This window comes from Pollicipes pollicipes, unplaced genomic scaffold, assembly GCF_011947565.3.
Source record: "Pollicipes pollicipes isolate AB1234 unplaced genomic scaffold, Ppol_2.1 Scaffold_4002;HRSCAF=4701_pilon_pilon_pilon, whole genome shotgun sequence".
Taxonomy (NCBI): domain Eukaryota; kingdom Metazoa; phylum Arthropoda; class Thecostraca; order Pollicipedomorpha; family Pollicipedidae; genus Pollicipes; species Pollicipes pollicipes.
The window spans coordinates 18,336,360-18,354,292 of record NW_023596420.1 but is presented as its reverse complement, the minus strand read 5'-3'; the positions used below and the strand labels follow the sequence as shown (position 1 = coordinate 18,354,292).

General features: G+C 59.4%; 1 protein-coding gene across 1 annotated transcript; it reads left to right on the top strand.

Moving 5' to 3' along the window:
* Nucleotides 1-1,957: 1,957 nt before the first annotated feature.
* Nucleotides 1,958-17,603, top strand: LOC119094192 (transport and Golgi organization protein 1). The gene is made up of 14 exons (XM_037217267.1): nt 1,958-2,273; nt 2,805-2,843; nt 3,261-3,314; nt 3,681-3,913; nt 5,099-5,219; nt 5,789-5,859; nt 6,906-7,022; nt 8,242-8,439; nt 8,678-8,863; nt 13,036-13,111; nt 13,505-13,633; nt 15,748-15,886; nt 16,948-17,083; nt 17,469-17,603. Exons 1-14 carry the CDS (start codon nt 1,958-1,960, stop codon nt 17,601-17,603), a joined length of 1,950 nt encoding a protein of 649 aa, XP_037073162.1.
* Nucleotides 17,604-17,933: the final 330 nt, after the last annotated feature.

Sequence of the window (17,933 nt, the reverse complement as noted above, 5' to 3'; positions counted from 1 at the left end):
AATAATTTATTTGGTGTTAGTTGTGAGTGAAAAGGTGCCTTTTAGAATAAGTATCCATGAATGTTATATAAAAAGTGGCATTGGAAAACTTTTCATGTGCTCCATTCCTTTAACTAGTGATTGGGCTATCTCTTCCACAGTTCCTGTATCACACGGGTTTTCCCTGATGCGTTATGCAGCAAGGGAGAAGGGAATGCTCAGTATGAAGCCCAATGACAGGGTCATCATATACAGCTACCCAGCTGGAGACAATCCCAGTTTGTTAGGTGTGGAGGTAAGTGGCATTGTATGGAACAACACTGATCTGGTGTTTTGTAATTTTGCAGCATTTTGTTTTTGACAGCTGTATAGATTTTCCTGGTTAGGTATACATTAGCATGAAAAAGCTGCAAGAAGTCTAGGGTATGTCTTGTTCTATGTTGGACTTAATACCTTGCACCATTAGCTTGATATTGCTTGAAGAAAAGCCTCTGAAATATTGCTTAACCTGACTGAGCTTGCCATGCATCTTCAAGCCTGAAGGCATTGACATTTAGGTTAGGTTTATTGTATGCATAGGTTGGATGTGACCAAATTGTTCTCTGCCTATGTCAGTCAGAGCATGATGAACAACTCCAGGGCAGACACATTCAGTAAGAAAAGGATGCCTTACTCAATGTGGAACCACAGAACAACCAACCCCAAGGATGATTTTAAGCCAAGCTCTTTGTGTTGACAGGTGAATGGAGTCCGAGGTTATGTACCCAAGACATTTGTGCGAGAGCAGCGAATAGAAAAGAGAGCAACAGAGCTGGTGGAGGTGGAGGAGGCATTACGTCCGCGGCCAGCCGCGCCGCCGCCACCGGCCGCCCGGCCGGCCACACCCCTGTATCCGTACAGCCACGAGTGGCGCGACCGCAAGGTGAAGTTGAAAACGCGTGCCCCTGACTGGCATCACAAGTACCTGCGTACCTTGCGGGAGCGGCGGCAGCAGCAGCAGGCGGAGCTGCTCGCGGCCAGCCAGCAACAGCCGGTCACCCAGCCAGCTGTCAAACAGCAGCCTGGGGCTCAGCCAGGCATGCAACAGCAACCAGGAGTCCAGCCAGGCATGCAACAGCAGCCAGGAGTCCAGCCAGGCATGCAACAGCACCCAGGCGTCCAGCCAGGCACGCAACAGCAGCCAGGGGTCCAGCCAGGCATGCAACAGCAGCCAGGGGTCCAGCCAGGCATACAACAGCAGCCAGGGGTCCAGTCAGGCATGCAACAGCTGCCAGGGGTCCAGCCAGGCATGCAACAGCAGCCAGGGGTCCAACCAGGCATGCAACAGCAGCCAGTGGAACAGCAGCCTGGAACCCAGCCTAAGTTGCAGCAGCAACCAGACGCTCTGCCTTACACCCAACAGCAAGCCCCAGTGTTGCCAAACACGCCGGAAAAAACAGGGGCCGGGCAGAGTACACAAGGCCAGCAGGTGGTTCATCGTGCCACGCCAGCCCAGGTGGGGTCCCAACCCGACACACAGTCCCAGCCAGCGATTGTAGGGGGCACCCAACAGCCAGGGATCGAGCCGAGCACACCCGAACAGAACAGCACGCAGTCACGTGAGGGTCATCCCACCGCGCATCAGCCCCTGGCCGACCTGCCTGTGGCTCGCCAGGAGACGCCATCGGTTCTGTCGCTGGCTCAGCAGCAGCAGCAGCATCAGCAGCAGGCGGCGGCGTTCCAGCCGGCCGGTCAGCTGCTGCAGCAGCACCCGCATCTGCAGCTGAGCGGCGCCCCGGGCTTGGACGCCAGCGGCGGACACCGGAATCTGTTCGGCACCGTGGTGGGTGCCTCGGCGCAGCAGCTGCAGCCGTCGCCAGACGGCGCCGCTGCGCTCCGGGGGGCCCTCGGCAGCGCGAGCGCGGAGCCGGCCGCCGGCGTGCCATCGCAGGCTGCTGAGCCGCACCAAACGCCGCCGACCGCCGCTGACGCTCCGGAGATGGCTGCGGAAAAGAAGGCGGAAGGTCCGAACGTGGACGCCAAGCCGGCGCCGACTGACGGCTCGCAGAAGGCCGATCTGGAAGCGGTGCCGAAGGGCGCAGAGCATGCAAACGGCGGGGAGGAGGTCGAAGCCACCGGCGGAGACTTTCCAGGCGATAAAATGACGACCGATTACGAAGACGAGTATCTCGGCTATGACGTGGCGGGAGACGCGGCGGACGTCGGCGAGGCCGGAGGCGTGTCGTCGGCGCTGGAGGGCGGAGCGACCCCGTCGTCCAGCCCACCGCCGGCGGGGACCACGACGCCAGCCCCGGGTGAGGCGGAGCCCGCCGCCATGCCACCGCCGCCGGCCGTGACGCCGGTCCCGGACCGGGCGGAGACCACCGCCCCACCGCCGCCGCTGGTGGCAGGGGTCGAGACGGAGGCGGACGCGCCGCCGCGGAGTGCGGCCCAGCCGGTCGGCTGGGGCTCGGTGGTGCAGGTGAATGGGCCGGGCGCCGGCGTCGCCCCGACTGAGGAGCCGGCTGTGTCGCTGCCGCCGGCTCCCGACTCGTCGCCGCGTACCGACGCCGTGGACAGCGCCGGCTCGACGCCGCTGGCCGAGCCCGCTGCTGCCGACAAGGCCGCCGCCGCCGCTGCCGACACGGTCGCCACCGCCACTGCCGACACGGCCTCTGACACCGACACGGCCTCCGCTGCCGCTGCCGACACGGCCTCCGACTCCGACTCGGCCGCTGCCGCCAGCGAGGCGCCGGATGCGGGCGCGGCGCCCGACCCGGCCGCCGAGCAGCCGGGCCTGGGGGCGGCGTCCGGGGCCGGGCCAGAGTCGGCCTCTCCTGCCGCAGAAGACCAGCCGACCGACCCCGTGGAGCAGCCGGCGGCCGGTGAGTACCTGCAACCGGTGATACTGCGGTCAGGCCAAAGCAGACATACGGGCGCTGAGCCGGTGATGCAGTGAGTCCTCGGGGCAGGTGCTTTGGTGTTGTTCGTCCCCGTATGTTGCTGTGTGGTGGTCGGGTAAGTGGATGTTTTCTCGTGATCTGTACAGTGCATAATGTCCCTCGCCTCCTCCACCCAGGTGCACAATCCTCTGTACTTCCACTGTAATCGGTGCCAGTCCTCCCGCGCAGGCTGAGGAAGCGGCGTTGAATTCGGCCTGGTGATCGGCTGATGACGGTGTCAGTGTCGATAATGGTGGTGGTGGTAGTGGTGGCGGTGGCGGTGGCGGTGGCGGTGGCGGTGGCGGTTGACGCTACAGGCGTGTCCCTCGCGCCGGTCTGACCAGCACACCGTCCGCACAGGTTTCGGCATCCCCGGCCCGCCGGGGCTGACCGCCGCGCCGTCGCGGACCGCTGGTGAGGGGGACTCCCCTGACTCCCGTGTGGAACACTGGCCGGCCTCCCAGCTGGGGTCCCAGGCGTCTGCGAGCGGCCGGGCCGCGCCGTCGCCGGCCGCCGGTGAGGGGGACTCCCCTGACTCCCGTGTAGAGCTCTCGCCAGCCTCCCATCTGGGGTCCCAGACGTCTGGTGTGGACGCCTCTCAGCCGCACGCGCAATCCGTCGGTCCTGGGGCCGGGACCTCGACCGGGAACAAGATCCCGCCAGCAGCCGACGAGGGCAGCGTCGCGCCGCAGACGAGGGACCAGCGCTCAGCGGAGCCCACGGAGGACGACGACAGCTTGCCGCCCGCTCCCGTCTCGACCGGGAACGTGGTCCCGCCAGCAGCCGACGAGGGCAGTGTCGCGCCGCAGACGGGGGACCAGCGCTCAGCGGAGCCCGCGGAGGACGACGGCAGCTTGCCGCCTGCCCCCGTCCTGACCGCCGGACGGCACTCTGCCCGGGAAAGCGATGCCTCGGAGGTCCCGGGGCCGGGACGGCAGGCGCTGCAGGACACCGCCGAGGGGGTGCCGATGCCGGGGCATGGCGGTGACGAGATCCTGTCGAAGGGGCAGGCTGTGCGGGAGGTCTCGGCCCTGGGAACTGGAGGGGGTGACGGGCGCCCAGGCGGTGATGGTCGGCCGGATGGGGTCACGCCCGACGCAGCGGTCGGTCTGAGCACCACACAGTCTGCTCCGGGCGGAGAGCGAACAACAGCCGACACGCAACACCGAGGCGGCATGCAGCGTGGAGCCGACGATGGGGCGTCTTTAGGCAGCCAGCACGGAGCCGACGATGGGGCGGCCTTAGACGGCCAGCACGGAGCCGACGATGGGGCGGCTTTAGACAGCCAGTACGGAGCCGACGATGGGGCGGCTGTAGACAGTCAGCACGGAGCCGATGATGAGACGGCCGTAGACAGCCAGCACGGAGCCGGCGATGGGGCGGCTCTAGACGGCCAGCACGGGGACGACGATGGGGCGGCTTTAGACAGCCAGTACGGAGCCGACGATGGGGCGGCTTTAGACAGTCAGCACGGAGCCGATGATGAGACGGCCGTAGACAGCCAGCACGGAGCCGGCGATGGGGCGGCTCTAGACGGCCAGCACGGGGACGACGATGGGGCGGCTTTAGACAGCCAGTACGGAGCCGACGATGGGGCGGCTTTAGACAGTCAGCACGGAGCCGATGATGAGACGGCCGTAGACAGCCAGCACGGAGCCGGCGATGGGGCGGCTCTAGACGGCCAGCACGGGGACGACGATGGGGCGGCTTTAGACAGTCGGCCTGTGACAACAGGACACATGGAGAACCGCTTGATGTCCGCAGGTGTGACTGGTGTGGATGGGAGGACACAAGAGGTCGCGCAAGGAGCGCTGGATGGGGATCAGAACCCAGGTGGTGGGGAACTTCCAGACGGCGTTGGGGTGGGGCTGTCGGAGCGCACTACGACGGAGCCGGGCTCGGACGGGCAGGGGACAGAATCAGATGGTGGCGTCCAGTCCGAGTCGGATTGGCAGACGACAGCCTTGCCCGACACTGATCAGTCTGGGCAGCATGAACAAACAGATGCTTGTGAAGGTGCCAAATCTGACGTGGAAGATGGATTCGCAGCCTCGTGGGACACTGCCGAGTCTGATGCAGAAGAACACTTAGCGCCAGCTGGCGGTGCTCAACCCGAGTCGGAGGAACAAGAGGCAGCGTCGTTGGACGGTGCCGAGCCTGAGTCGGAGGAACGGCTGACAGCTCCGTCTGATGCCGAGTCGGAGTGTGGGGAGCCCGGTGAGGCCGCTGCAGCGTCGGTCGGGCTGGATGCCGAGCGCGGCCTGCTGCGCGAGCGGCGCCGGCTGGTGCGCGAGCTGAAGCGGAGGCGGCCACCTCTGGGTGAGGGCCGGGACGCACCGCGTGGACGCACGGCCGCCGGCACTAACACCCGCACTGCCGTCCGGCCCGCTCACGGCACGCCGGCGGGGGGCTGCCAGTCGGTGCATGCTGGCTCGATAGTTGGCGTGCTTGTTGGTGGCGCGGGCATCTTCTGTGGTAAGAGAGACGAATGTTGGGTAATGCTGAGTTTGACCGATGCACACAAATTTCAGGCGCACTTGGAACCTCAGTTTTTTAGGGTTTCTGTGCACGCGTATTGCTATGCGTATGCAGTGCATGCACCGTAGTTGAGCATGAACTGAACGTGAGGCTACTGGAGCAAGCAATCGGGGCATGTCGGAACATTGGAGGCTTGCATTATATCCCTCATATGTGTCATCCGAAGCACCAGCTGATGGTAATCAGCTTCAAGCCATGTTGTTCCATCTTACGACTGCGTACTGTAGCACAGTCCGGATTTTCAGCAGTTCCATCCATTGTTCAAAGCTTCCCCCGTCCCGCTCACAGGCGTTCCAAGTCGGTGCTTGGTGCGCCTGCGGCCGGCTCACGACTTCGGCGGTCGGTTCCAGGCGACGCTAGCCCGACCGCGCTGCCCAGCTACGACCCGCTGTCGCGCGACTACCGCCGGCCGTCGTACGCGGCCCCGGCCGCCGAGCCGGCCGTCGAGACTGACGCCGCGCCGGTCGGGGACGAGCCGTTCGCCGAGCCGCAGTCGGAGAGTCCGTACTCGCAGCCGTCCAGTACGTACGGCGACAGCGCGTACGGCGAGAGCGCGTACGGCGACGCCTGGCACGCGGCGCCGGAGCAGGGCGCCGCCGCCGGCCTGGCCGAGGAGGTGGCCGCCGGTCTGGTGAGTGGTGATGGCCGGGCGGAGCGGTGCTCCCAGCGTGGACGGGGAAGCGTGCACAGCTGCTGTTCACCGCGCACTCGCCCCACACTATCGTGTTTGAGCTATTCGCACTCGATATGGCACTGTCGGCTGCACGCAGCAGTGGTGGACGAATCAGTCAAATGTATACGCTGTGCGCTGCCTGACGATGAGACCTCAAGGATGTGAAGTGGTCGTGTACCATTCGAGCGCAGCGTAATAAAGGCTGGTGTGTGAGTGCCGTCCGGGTACAGGACGGTGGTGATGGTGTTTGCGGAACCGACCGTAGCCGGCCTCCCGCCACAAGGCCGGTGTGTGGCAGAGCTGCGCGCTGCAGTCTCCCGTTGAGACGTGACGCCCGGCGCAGACGCCCGGAATGCCTTGTAGCCACGCCGCGTAACGGAGCCCGTGCTCGGCAGCTGCCGGCCGGTCTGTGGGCGCTGCTGGACGGGTACGCGGCCGGCCCGGACGCCACCGGCGGCGGCGCGCGCCTCTCTGTGCTGCTCTCCACCGTCGGGCTCTCGCTCGTCGTCCTGATCATCGGAACACGGCTGGTCTCGGTACGTGACGCCGTCCGCTGCGCAGTGAACGGAATGTGTTTGTTAGCGGAGATTATGGAGGGTGATTATCTCGCACGGGATATATTCTATCATGCTCGTGTTACATGTAAGGAGCGGCGGTCGTCGGGTATGCGCCCTGCGGTGCTGCGCTTTAGCCAGCAGGATCAAAGATCTCTCTGCTGCTGCCAGTGGTGGGCGGTTGAGCTGTGCCTTAGATTTCGGCGTCTGACGTCCTCTCCCCCCCCCCCCCCCCTGCAGCAGTTCCGGGGCGAGGCGGCGCTAAAGCGGGCCGTCAGTAAGCTGCACCAGCGGCTGACAGTCTACAAGGAGGAGACGGACTCCTTGAAGGCGCAGCTGGAGCAGACCAACAAACAGGTGCGTCCGAGGCGCCGGCCTGCCAGCCAGCCCGCCGGCTGCGCCGAGACTGGGCGCGTTCCCCGGCCGTTAGCCAGCCCGCCGGCTGCGCCGAGACTGGGCGCGTTCCCCGGCCGTTAGCCAGCCCGCCGGCTGCGCCGAGAGTGGGCGCGTTCCCCGGCCGTTAGCCAGCCCGCCGGCTGCGCCGAGACTGGGCGCGTTCCCCGGCCGTTAGCCAGCGCGCCGGCTGCGCCGAGACTGGGCGCGTTCCCCGGCCGTTAGCCAGCGCTCCGGCTGCGCCGAGACTGGGCGCGTTCCCCGGCCGTTAGCCAGCCCGCCAGCTGCGCCGAGACTGGGCGCGTTCCCCGGCCGTTAGCCAGCGCGCCGCTGTCTCCCTTTATCGTGATCGCGGGCTCGGTGGTGCTCGTTATGGTGTATGCTGGTCATGATAGCGGTGTGGTGGTGTCTGCGTGATGGTTATCATGCCCAAATGCCCGGCCGGGCAGGTTATGCCAGTGGTCAGTCGGAGAATGGTGACGTACTGACGGGGCGAGGCTGCCGGAGCTGGTCTGGCTTGTGCTCCCGGGATGCCTGTACACCCAGGCGTTGTGCAGGTGGACTGTCCAACAAACGATGGTAGTGCATTGATGAGTTAATTGATTAGAGACGAATATGTCACAACATCGTAGCTCCATTTGTCGCAGCGTTGCAGACTATCATTGCATATTTACTGATATCGTACGCGTTGAACCTTTCGTTATTTGCTGCTGGATGTGACTTTGCCGCTGAGTGTGTTGTGAACTGATTGATGGAGTTTATACCTCTGCACCCAGGCCGTATGCTGTCAACTAATGTGCGAGTTAGTGTCGCTGTAGTTTGCTCTTTTGTCAGCTGCTAGCGTGCGAAGCTTGCTGCTGCACTGGGTGTGCTAGCAGCGAACTAAATGGAATGGTTTTCACGGTACCTGGTGTCATAACTTGCCAGCCAGCTGTCTAGTTTAGTTACATTCTATGGTGAGGGTGGTTTGGTTACATCGCGTACGTGGCCGGCCGACCGCTGTCGATGCTAGTCCCAATGCTTTACTGCCGACAGCTGGTGATGTTGGTGCCACTGTGTGCCCTGTGCTGTCTGTCGCCTCCAGTTAGGGCCGCTGGCAGCTGTTGCGGTCGGTGTCAGAGTACATGCCCCGTGTCTGCCGCCGATCAGCCGTCGCTCGCCCTGACCTCGCTGGCGCCGACAGCTGGTGGAGGGTGGGTCGGTGGACAGCCAGGCGAAGCTGCAGGCGGCCGCTGCCGACCAGCAGGCGGCTGAGGACGAGCTCGAGGACGCCCGCTTTCAGATCACCGAGCTGAACGGCCAGGTGGCCGCGCTCGAACAGGAGCTGCAGGAGGCGCAGCAGGTGCTCGAGGAGCAGACGGCCATGCTCAGCTCGCAGCAGGTACGTGCCGGGTCGGGTGGGCATCGGCAGATGCTGTCGTGTCGTGGCGGTTGGCGGTGGTGCCCTGTGGGTGGAGCAGCTTGTTCAGAGATGCGATAAAGGTAGGTGTTGGAACAATTTTGCATTTGGTTAAGTACGTTTTGAAGCTGCTTACCCCGGCTGCTTTGCGCTCCCTCTCCCCTCCATGCCTTCCTTTCATGCAAGCTTCAGAATGTTATGTGTGTCAACCCTGTTTCAGGCAAACAACCCTCAGCTAGACTCTATGATTGTGGAGACGGTGAGCAAGCTGGAGACGGAGCTGAAGCAGCAGCGCAAGAAGCTGATGGGTGAAGTTGACAAGCTGAAGAAAGACAAGAAGCACCTCAACGAGGAGCTGTCAAAGACCAGGCCAAAAATTAAACAGCTGGAGTCCCAGCTGGCAGAGGTGATCACTGCGGACAGACGTTGGACCGATGAAAGGGATTGAGAACAACTGTCCAGGATGGGAACCCGGACATTGGGCTCATTCAACGAGGGAAGGGCTTTGCGACGCGACCGCGCCAGGAACACGGCGATGGAAGTGTCCGTGGGTGGAACATTGCGGCGCAGACGTGCACGCGTCGGGGAGCTCTGCTATTCAGCAGTGTCGTGTGAGGACTGGGACACGACAGATCTAGTTGGCATGGGAGCAGCGTTATGGACCGTCCGCGCCGTCTGCGGCGCGACTCCCCACCAGAGTGGAGCGCTCGCTGTTCGTGGTGGGCGACCGGCGCCGCTGTGGCGAGCTTGGGGTCGCGCGCGCCATGCCGGTCCGTATCTGGACCTGTGTCCTGTGGCCGGCAGCTGGGCAGCAGCAGCCAGGTGAGCGCCGAGCTGGAGGAGCAGCACCGGCGCCGCCTCAGCGAGCTGGCGCAGCGCGAGACGGAGCTGAGCGAGCGGTGCGCCGCCGTTACCGGCGAGCGCGACGCCTCACAGGAGAAGGTACGCTCGGCTGGCGCGGTCCGTGGGCTGCAGCCGCTGCCTTCCCGCCCACAGCCGGGATCAGTCTTCTCTCTGGTGTCTTGTGTGGAGAGTGGCGACGCGGCCCGCACGCCCACAGCCGGGCTCAGCGCTCTCTGTGGCGCCCTGTGTGGAGAGTGGCAATGCGACCCGCACGCTGCGTCCGCTGCCCTTCCGCCCCGCCCGCAGCCGGGATCAGTCCTCTCTCTGGTGTCCTGTTTGGGGAGTGGCCAGGAGAGATATAAGAGTTTATCCGTTTTGTTGGGCGATAACAGCTCTCGAAGCGTATTCAGTGTTGGGTTTGTGCTTGGGTAAACAACGTTACTTTGTGCGCTTAACCTGGGATGCAAATGCAACACTTACTTCGGTGACGATGGTTGGCGGCAGTGGATTGAGGGAAGGGCCATCACCACGGAGCGTCTGGCGTGGTTGTGTGCTGACAATCCGCGTCCTCCCACAACGTCGACGACGTCAGGATATGCATACGCCGCATGTCCCCAAAATCGCGTTTGGTTTATGCTATTTTGTGATCGGTGCCTTTCAGGGTGGGAAATTTAGTTTTTTTTTGCTGGTGGCGGAGTACAATTTTTTGTGGTCGGAGTACAAACTTGCCTGCAAGCAAAGGTCTGTCTAATGTGGAATGAGTGTCTGCACAACGGGCCTTGCTTGGAGTACATCACATACTGCCTTTAATGGGTCAACATTTTCCCAACGTTTTTCTGGCAAAAATTAGTGTCAGCATGCAATTTTGCATTTCAGTGGAACAGAGCACTCCTTGTGAGTGAGGGTGCCACACTGATCCCATCCATATCCCTGTAGTGCTACTAGCTCACCTATGCATGCAAAGATCGAGTAATGGTACATGTTAATAAGAAATATACAGTTAGAGAGGTTAACAACAAAACTTCTGCTTCTGCTCCTCCTCTCTTCCTGCACCTCCTGTTATCCCTCTCCTCTTCTTCAAGTTCCCTATGATCCTATGTAGGGACAGCTTTAATAGTGTCACTGCAATACCTTATGCCTGACAGCAAGGAACATGGCAGCATTGCCATCTGTCAGGTTATAGCAATTATAACCACAGGCTGAAAAGAGGCCAGCCTCATATTTGATCCCACATGGGAAACCCAAGCCTAGCATTAATGTTGTATCTAGATATCTTAGTACCTACGTACCTGCCCACCATGCTGTAGGTAGAGCAGGTTATACCAAGGTGATTCTGTACCAGCCTGCAGCGGTAAACATTTATAGATCAGTCCCCGGTATTTATTTACCTTTTTTGGAATGACTTAATAGCGGTCCAAAGCTAAATCCCAAGTAACTTTAGAAGTGTGGATGCATGCTGTGTGAAAATTGAAGACAACCAATTCCACTTTGCCTCACTGAATACCTCAAACTCGCAGCTACGATGCACATAATCCCAAGCAGCCTCACTCACCCTCCGCCCTCCTCACTCCCACCACATCAAGACAAACAACCAAACCATGCACAGGAGTTCTGGCGCATTCACAGACATTGTTATGGCATTCTAGCACTCGTCAATGGGGCAACCAAGTACAAGTACCACGGGTCGGTCCTGAAATGACAGGCTGTGATGAATAGTCTAAGAAAAGCCATTTATGCAGTTGCACCAACACAAATTGTTAAGTTTGTGGTAGAAAAATCATAGAGCTTTACAGTCATGCATTTCAAGTTGCTATTTTCCACCTACAAATATATATTATCTTCTGGTGGCGCAAGACAACGCCGAGATAATGCAGTACCTGTACTATAAATCTATTGATATTTCTCATTCTAAGGCATATCATGACATTTCAACACCCTCTTAGGAAGGCCCGTATCTGGGCGATACCAAAACACATAAATTTTTCAATTAAATTCGGCTAACTTTGCTAAAAACTTGCTGTTCTCCGGCTTGTACTCTGGCTTGTTCTCCCCGGGTCTCCCCATAGGCCCCATTGTGAGAAGGGCAACCAAGTACTGCGACTTTTCCCACTGGGTTATGGACCATCTCTATTTTACAATTATAGGTACTGGTTGAGCCTGGAGACATGATACCGTTGTTCAATAAGTAAGATATCCTCGAATCTTCAAAGACCGGCATTTACCGATTCCTGAAAAAGTGGTTGACGTACTATCATTTATACAATAGTAATAAGTTTTGGAATGCTGCATGCCACAAACTCCCATTTTGGGAACGTAATTCCCGATGACATTTAAGAACCCAAAAGAAGCCGTTACCACCAAAAGTGCCGCCCACAAAGTGATATTTGGGTGCCATTTAATGTCATGATTCCATCTCAAAAGTGCCGATATGTGGTGTGTTTGAATGCTATGATTTTGAGTTTAATTGCAAGTTGGATGGTGATTGGTGGCTCGTATGGCAGGAGCAGGAATGAAACAGGCGCTTTGAAAAGGATGTGCAATGCTGCAATCTTTGGAATTTTCCCACCAAACTGTGTGCAAGATGCACGTCCTTTGGTAAAATCGCTAACATGTTATCTTAATATGAGGTAAGTTAAGAGCATAGTTGGCATGCTGGACTTCTTGCTCGGCGAGTCTTTGAATGACCTAGTTGAAAAAGATGTGCCATCGATGATTTTGGTGCTGCCAGTGATTTTCTGGTCGAACGAATATTGTTGTAGGTGTCTGTTGCGACGCGGACCTTCACTGCTCGAAAATGCACTCGTCAGTTGCAGGAGGCTGGGGTGCCGTTGGTTTCGGGTACGGGAGGCGATGGGTTCGTCGCGTGGTGGGAGCCGGAGCCGTGATATGTTTGTCCGTTTCTTGAAAGGTATCGGTAGGTGTGTGCGTCGTGGAGAATGCGGTCTTACTTACTCAGGTGCGCCATATATTTTCCCCGCAGGTAATGACATGCGAGGTATGTGGCGGCGGTAGGTACTTAAAACAAGCACATTTCATATTTCAGTTTATTTCATTCCCACAGAAGTAATTCACATGAGTTGTCATCACCATTCAGGAGTTGCATAGGCTTGTACAAGTGCATCTAACCCATGTAATACAATGATGAAGGACATTGACATAAATGCCCTGGATTGGCCAGCTCCTGCAGGATTGCAGATGCTTGTTTCCATTTCTTGGTGCTCCATATGTTCGGTCCCTGGAAATAGAATAAAAGTTATAACCCACTTTATGAAAGCCAAGTTCATGCACCCTCCCGGCTATCAAGAAAGCAAAACTGTCTGCCTTGGTACTTATACTCAGGCTCATACATTTGCAATGGTGTCTGCTTTGTGGGGTGACTGCAGCGTTTGTCTGGAGTACAAAAATTGTCATTCTTACCAGTCAAGAGCCTGGAGTACAAAATTTCCTGGTGCCACATCCACCAGAAAACGGAGGTTTTTCCCACACTGCTGCCTTTTGAGTTATGATTGCTGCTGCCCATGTTCTGAATGTTCCCGCCTACACACAGCTGGATGAGCGGAGGTCGAGTTGCCGAGTCCTCCATACACTCGTGCCCTGTGACTGCGGTCCGGGGCATCCGTGCTGTGATTGGCCGGCTGGCTGGCTGTGACACCGGGCGGCGCCGGCCGGCAGGTGTCGTTGCTGGAGGAGCGGCTGGCCGAGCTGGAGCAACAGCACGAGGAGGCGCGCGCGCAGTCTGAGGGCCTCGTCAGTGAGCTGGACACGCTGCGCGGCGTGCTCAAGAGCCGCGAGGACGGCACCGACAACGGTTGTGAGTGCCCTCCGACCCGTCCCAGTCCGGCTCTAGCCGCTGCCGATCCGACTGGCAGCCGGCCCTTCATCTGTGACCCCGGGTCGGTCGGTGTTGCCGCGTGTCGGCCAGTCTTTCCCCGGCCACCGTCCATCTGGCCGCGTCTCCGTCCACCTCGTCAGGCCCGCGGCTCGTCTCCGCGTGCCCCACCTGTCGCCAGCTGGCTTTGGCGGGAAGCCGGCTGGCGACAAGGGTTGGCGGTTCATTGGCCTGGTTTGCAATGTATGTAACTAGGGAGGCTCGTTGGTGTTTAACGAGTACGGGGGGTGTGCGTTGGGGTCCGTAATAATGCTCGCCGATAGAGTTGCGCTTGCCGGTGTCGAACTATAATATTTGTCTTTCGTTTGTTCGCAGCGGATGGAAATGTTCAGGCACTTCTGGATGGGAGTAAGCTTAAGGCCCAGGTTGAAAAGCTTACGAAAGAGAGAGCTAAACTGAAGGAGAAATGGAGACAGGAGCGGGAGATGCTGAAGAAGGCTCAGGGTAAGTACAGAGCGGGAGATGCTGAAGAAGGCTCAGGGTAAGTACAGAGCGGGAGATGCTGAAGAAGGCTCGGGATAAGTACAGAGCGGGAGATGCTGAAGAAGGCTCAGGGTAAGTACAGAGCGGGAGACGCTGAATAAGGCTCAGAGTAAGTACAGAGCGGGAGACGCTAAAGAATGCTCAGGGTAAGTACAGAGCAGGAGATGCTGAAGCAGGCTCAGGGTAAGTGCAGAGCGGGAGATGCTGAAGAAGGCCCAGGGTAAGTACAGAGTGGGAGATACTGAAGAAGGCTCAGGGTGAGTACAGATCAGGAGATGCTGAAGAAGGCTCAGGGTAAGTACAGAGCGGGAGATGCTGAAGGAGGCTCAGGGTAAGTACAGAGCGGGAGATGCTGAAGAAGGCTCAGGGTAAGTACAGAGCAGGAGATGCTGAAGAAGGCTCAGGGTAAGTACAGAGCGGGAGATGCTGAAGAAGGCTCGGGGTAAGTACAAAGCGGGAGATGGTGAAGAAGGCTCGTGATAAGTACAGAGCGGGAGATGCCGAAGAAGGCTCAGGGTAAGTACAGAGCGGGAGATGCTGAATAAGGCTCAGAGTAAGTACAGAGCGGGAGATGCTAAAGAAGGCTCAGGGTAAGTACAGAGCAGGAGATGCTGAAGCAGGCTCAGGGTAAGTGCAGAGCGGGAGATGCTGAAGAAGGCTCAGGGTAAGTACAGAGTGGGAGATACTGAAGAAGGCTCAGGGTGAGTACAGAGCAGGAGATGCTGAAGAAGGCTCAGGGTAAGTACAGAGCGGGAGATGCTGAAGGAGGCTCAGGGTAAGTACAGAGCGGGAGATGCTGAAGAAGGCTCAGGGTAAGTACAGAGCGGGAGATGCTGAAGAAGGCTCAGGGTAAGTACAGAGCGGGAGATGCTGAAGAAGGCTCAGGGTAAGTGCAAAGCGGGAGATGCTGAAGGAGGCTCAGAGTAAGTACAGAGCGGGAGATGCTGAAGAAGGCTCAGGGTAAGTACAGAGCGGGAGATGCTGAAGAAGGCTCAGGGTAAGTACAGAGCGGGAGATGCTGAAGAAGGCTCAGGGTAAGTGCAGACCTAATGGAAGATGGTGGTGCTGATGATAGCCGCCAATGTATCACGCTCAGAGCCCGAGGTCTCCGGCAGCCGCTGTAATTACTGCAGTGACACGGAATTTGACACCTGGCCCTGCTCTGACGCTTTGTCCCTGCTCTGACGCACTGGCCCTGCTCTGACGCACTGGCCCTGCTCTGACGCACTGGCCCTGCTCTGACGCACTGGCCCTGCTCTGACGCACTGGCCCTGCTCTGACGCTTCGTCCCTGCTCTGACGCACTGGCCCTGCTTTGACGTACTGGCTCTGCTCTGACGCTTCGTCCCTGCTCTGACGCACTGGCCCTGCTCTGACGCACTGGCCCTGCTCTGACGCACTGGCCCTGCTCTGACGCTTCGTCCCTGCTCTGACGCACTGGCCCTGCTCTGACGTACTGGCTCTGCTCTGACGCACTGGCCGTGGTTTGACACTCTGGCCCTGCTCCGACACTTTGGCTCTGTTCTGATACACTGGCCCTGCTGTGACACACTGGCCCTGCTCCGACACTTTGGCCCTGTTCTGACACACTGGCCCTGCTTTGATACTCTGGCCTTGCTCTGACGCTCTGCTCTGGCACACTGGCCCTGATCTCACATACCAGCCCTGCCCTGACACTGGTCCTGCTCTTATACACTGGTCCTGCTCTTATACACTGGCCTTGCTCTGACGCTCTGCTCTGGCACACTGGCCCTGATCTCACACACCAGCCCTGCCCTGACACTGGTCCTGCTCTTATACACTGGTCCTGCTCTTATACACTGACCTTGCTCCGACGCTCTGCTCTGGCACACTGGCCCTGATCTCACACACCAGCCCCGCCCAGACACTGGCCGTGGTCTGACACACTGGTCCTGCTCTTATACACTGGCCCTGCTCTGACACACTGGCCCTGCTCCGACGCACTGGCCCTGCTCTGACACTCTGGCCTTGCTCTGACACACTGGCCCTGCTCTGACACACTAGCCTTGCTCTGACCCGCACCCTGCTCTGACCGGAGCCACCGCCGCCCGACAGAGGCCGAGAAGACACTGGCCGCTGACCTGACGCAGCTGTCCGAACGCTGCGAGAAGGCCGAGGTGGACAAGTTCGAGGCCGAGTCCAAGCTGGACCACCTGGAGAAGTACTTCCAGAAGAAGGAGGTCTCCTTCCAGGCGTGAGTGCCGGCCGCCGCCTGTGGTGCCTCGCGCGCTGCCAGCGAGGCAGCGGGGCCAAGTATGGGCCAAAGCATCGAGTAGCTGGGTCTCACTACTGGAATATGTGGTACGGGTTAGTTGTTGGTCGTGGTATGCTCACTGATTAACTTCACAGTTAATCGGGTGTGATGATGGCCTTCAATGAAAAGCAAATTGATGACGAAGCTCGACTTGAGACAGTCGCATTTGTTGACGCGTGCTGATTGACGAGACGTTTGAACGTAGTAATCTAGTTTAAACTGTTGCGTCTAAAGGTTTGGCCCTCCAAAAGAAATCAAGTTAGTTATCAGTGACTGCCGGCATCCGTTTAAATGCGTGCAAGTGTGGAACAGGGCCGTGTCAGGTTGCCTGGAGTGCCTCGTGAGCATGAGACGCCACCTTCACCCCACACTGGAGTTTCTCGCGAGCGTGAGACGCCACCTTCACCCCACACTGGAGTGCCTCGTGAGCGTGAGACGCTAGCTTCACCCCACACTGGAGTGCCTCGTGAGCGTGAGACGCCACCTTCACCCCACACTGGAGTGCCTCGTGAGCGTGAGACGCTAGCTTCACCCCGCACTGGAGTGCCTCGTGAGCGTGAGACGCTAGCTTCACCCCGCACTGGAGTGCCTCGTGAGCGTGAGACGCTAGCTTCACCCCACACTGGAGTGCCTCGTGAGCGTGAGACGCCACCTTCACCCCGCACTGGAGTGCCTCGTGAGCGTGAGACGCCACCTTCACCCCATACTGGAGTGCCTCGTGAGCGTGAGACGCCACCTTCACCCCACACTGGAGTGCCTCGTGAGCGTGAGACGCCACCTTCACCCCACACTGGGGTGCCTCGTGAGCGTGAGACGCCAGCTTCACCCCACACTGGAGTGCCTCGTGAGCATGAGACGCCACCTTCACCCCACACTGGAGTGCCTCGTGAGCGTGAGACGCCCCCTTCACCCCACACTGGAGTGCCTCGTGAGCGTGAGACGCCCCCTTCACCCCATACTGGAGTGCCTCGTGAGCGCGAGACGCCACCTTCACCCCACAGGGAGATGGGCGTGCTGAAGTCGCGCCTCAATCACACCGAGGGAGACGCCTCCAGCAACCAGGGCCTGCTGCTCCAGTACAGCGAGCAGCTGGAACAGAACAAACTGCTGATTGAGTCGCTCAAACAGGAGATTCAGGTGCGCTGCCGGCCGCGCTGGTCCGCCTTTTCATGATTAGTCACGGTCCGCTGGGCTTAACGCACGAGTCTACTGGGGTGGCCTTTGGTAGGCGCGTGCGGTGCCGCACGTGCTGACGGCGCCTGAGAACGAGCGCGATGTGAGCTCTGCAGCCGCTCTTAGAGGCAGGCGCTTCAGCTTGCAACAGTGCATGGCACGACAGCCCGAGCCGAGTGGGCGCCATCTGCGCACGTGTACCACACTGCAGAGATGACCAGCGGGCCGGCTCTGCTCTCCAGCTGAGAGTGCAGTGTCGGTGTGGTGCTGTGAAGTGGCCGCCGGCCGCCGGGGCCGTCCGAGCGCCTCTCGCCCGGCCGGGAGACTGACGCCTGTCTGCCGGCTGCAGGACCAGGAGCGCTCGTTCCGCTCCCAGATCCAGGCGCTGGAGAAGCGCGCTCACGAGAGCTGGGTCACGTGCCGCCAGGCCGAGCGTCGGCTGGAGGAGGCCAACAGAGAGGCGGCGCAGTACCGCGCCCTGTGAGTACCGAGGGTCGGGGGCGTCGGTCGTCGGTGGCGCCTGTCAGGCCTGGTGTTGTACAGGCACTGGGCCTCGGACATCTCCTGACGATCGGAGCTGCCTTGCCACCTTTTGGGGTCTGCGTATGTTGATCTCACTCGACCCGCTCCGTTTGCAGATTAACGAAGGCCGAGGAAGAGAAGAACAGTCTAGTGAATGGGCAAGCAAATCTTCAGTGTGAGTAAACGTTTGCCTTAGTAAACTTTTGTCATGGATTGCGGGTATTGCAAGTTCTACTGTGCTTCTGTGACCGATGGTGCTCTGTTAATGATTGATTGATGATGAATACGTTTG

Bases quoted from the DNA above. Each gene is read 5' to 3' on its own strand.
- LOC119094192 (XM_037217267.1), top strand. From the start codon at position 1,958: ATGGCTGCGGAAAAGAAGGCGGAAGGTCCGAACGTGGACGCCAAGCCG. The intron at 3,315-3,680 runs GTGAGGGGGACT...TGGTCCCGCCAG, and splicing joins CGCGCCGTCGCGGACCGCTG to CAGCCGACGAGGGCAGTGTC. The intron at 5,220-5,788 runs GTGAGGGCCGGG...GGTCGGTTCCAG, and splicing joins GCGGAGGCGGCCACCTCTGG to GCGACGCTAGCCCGACCGCG.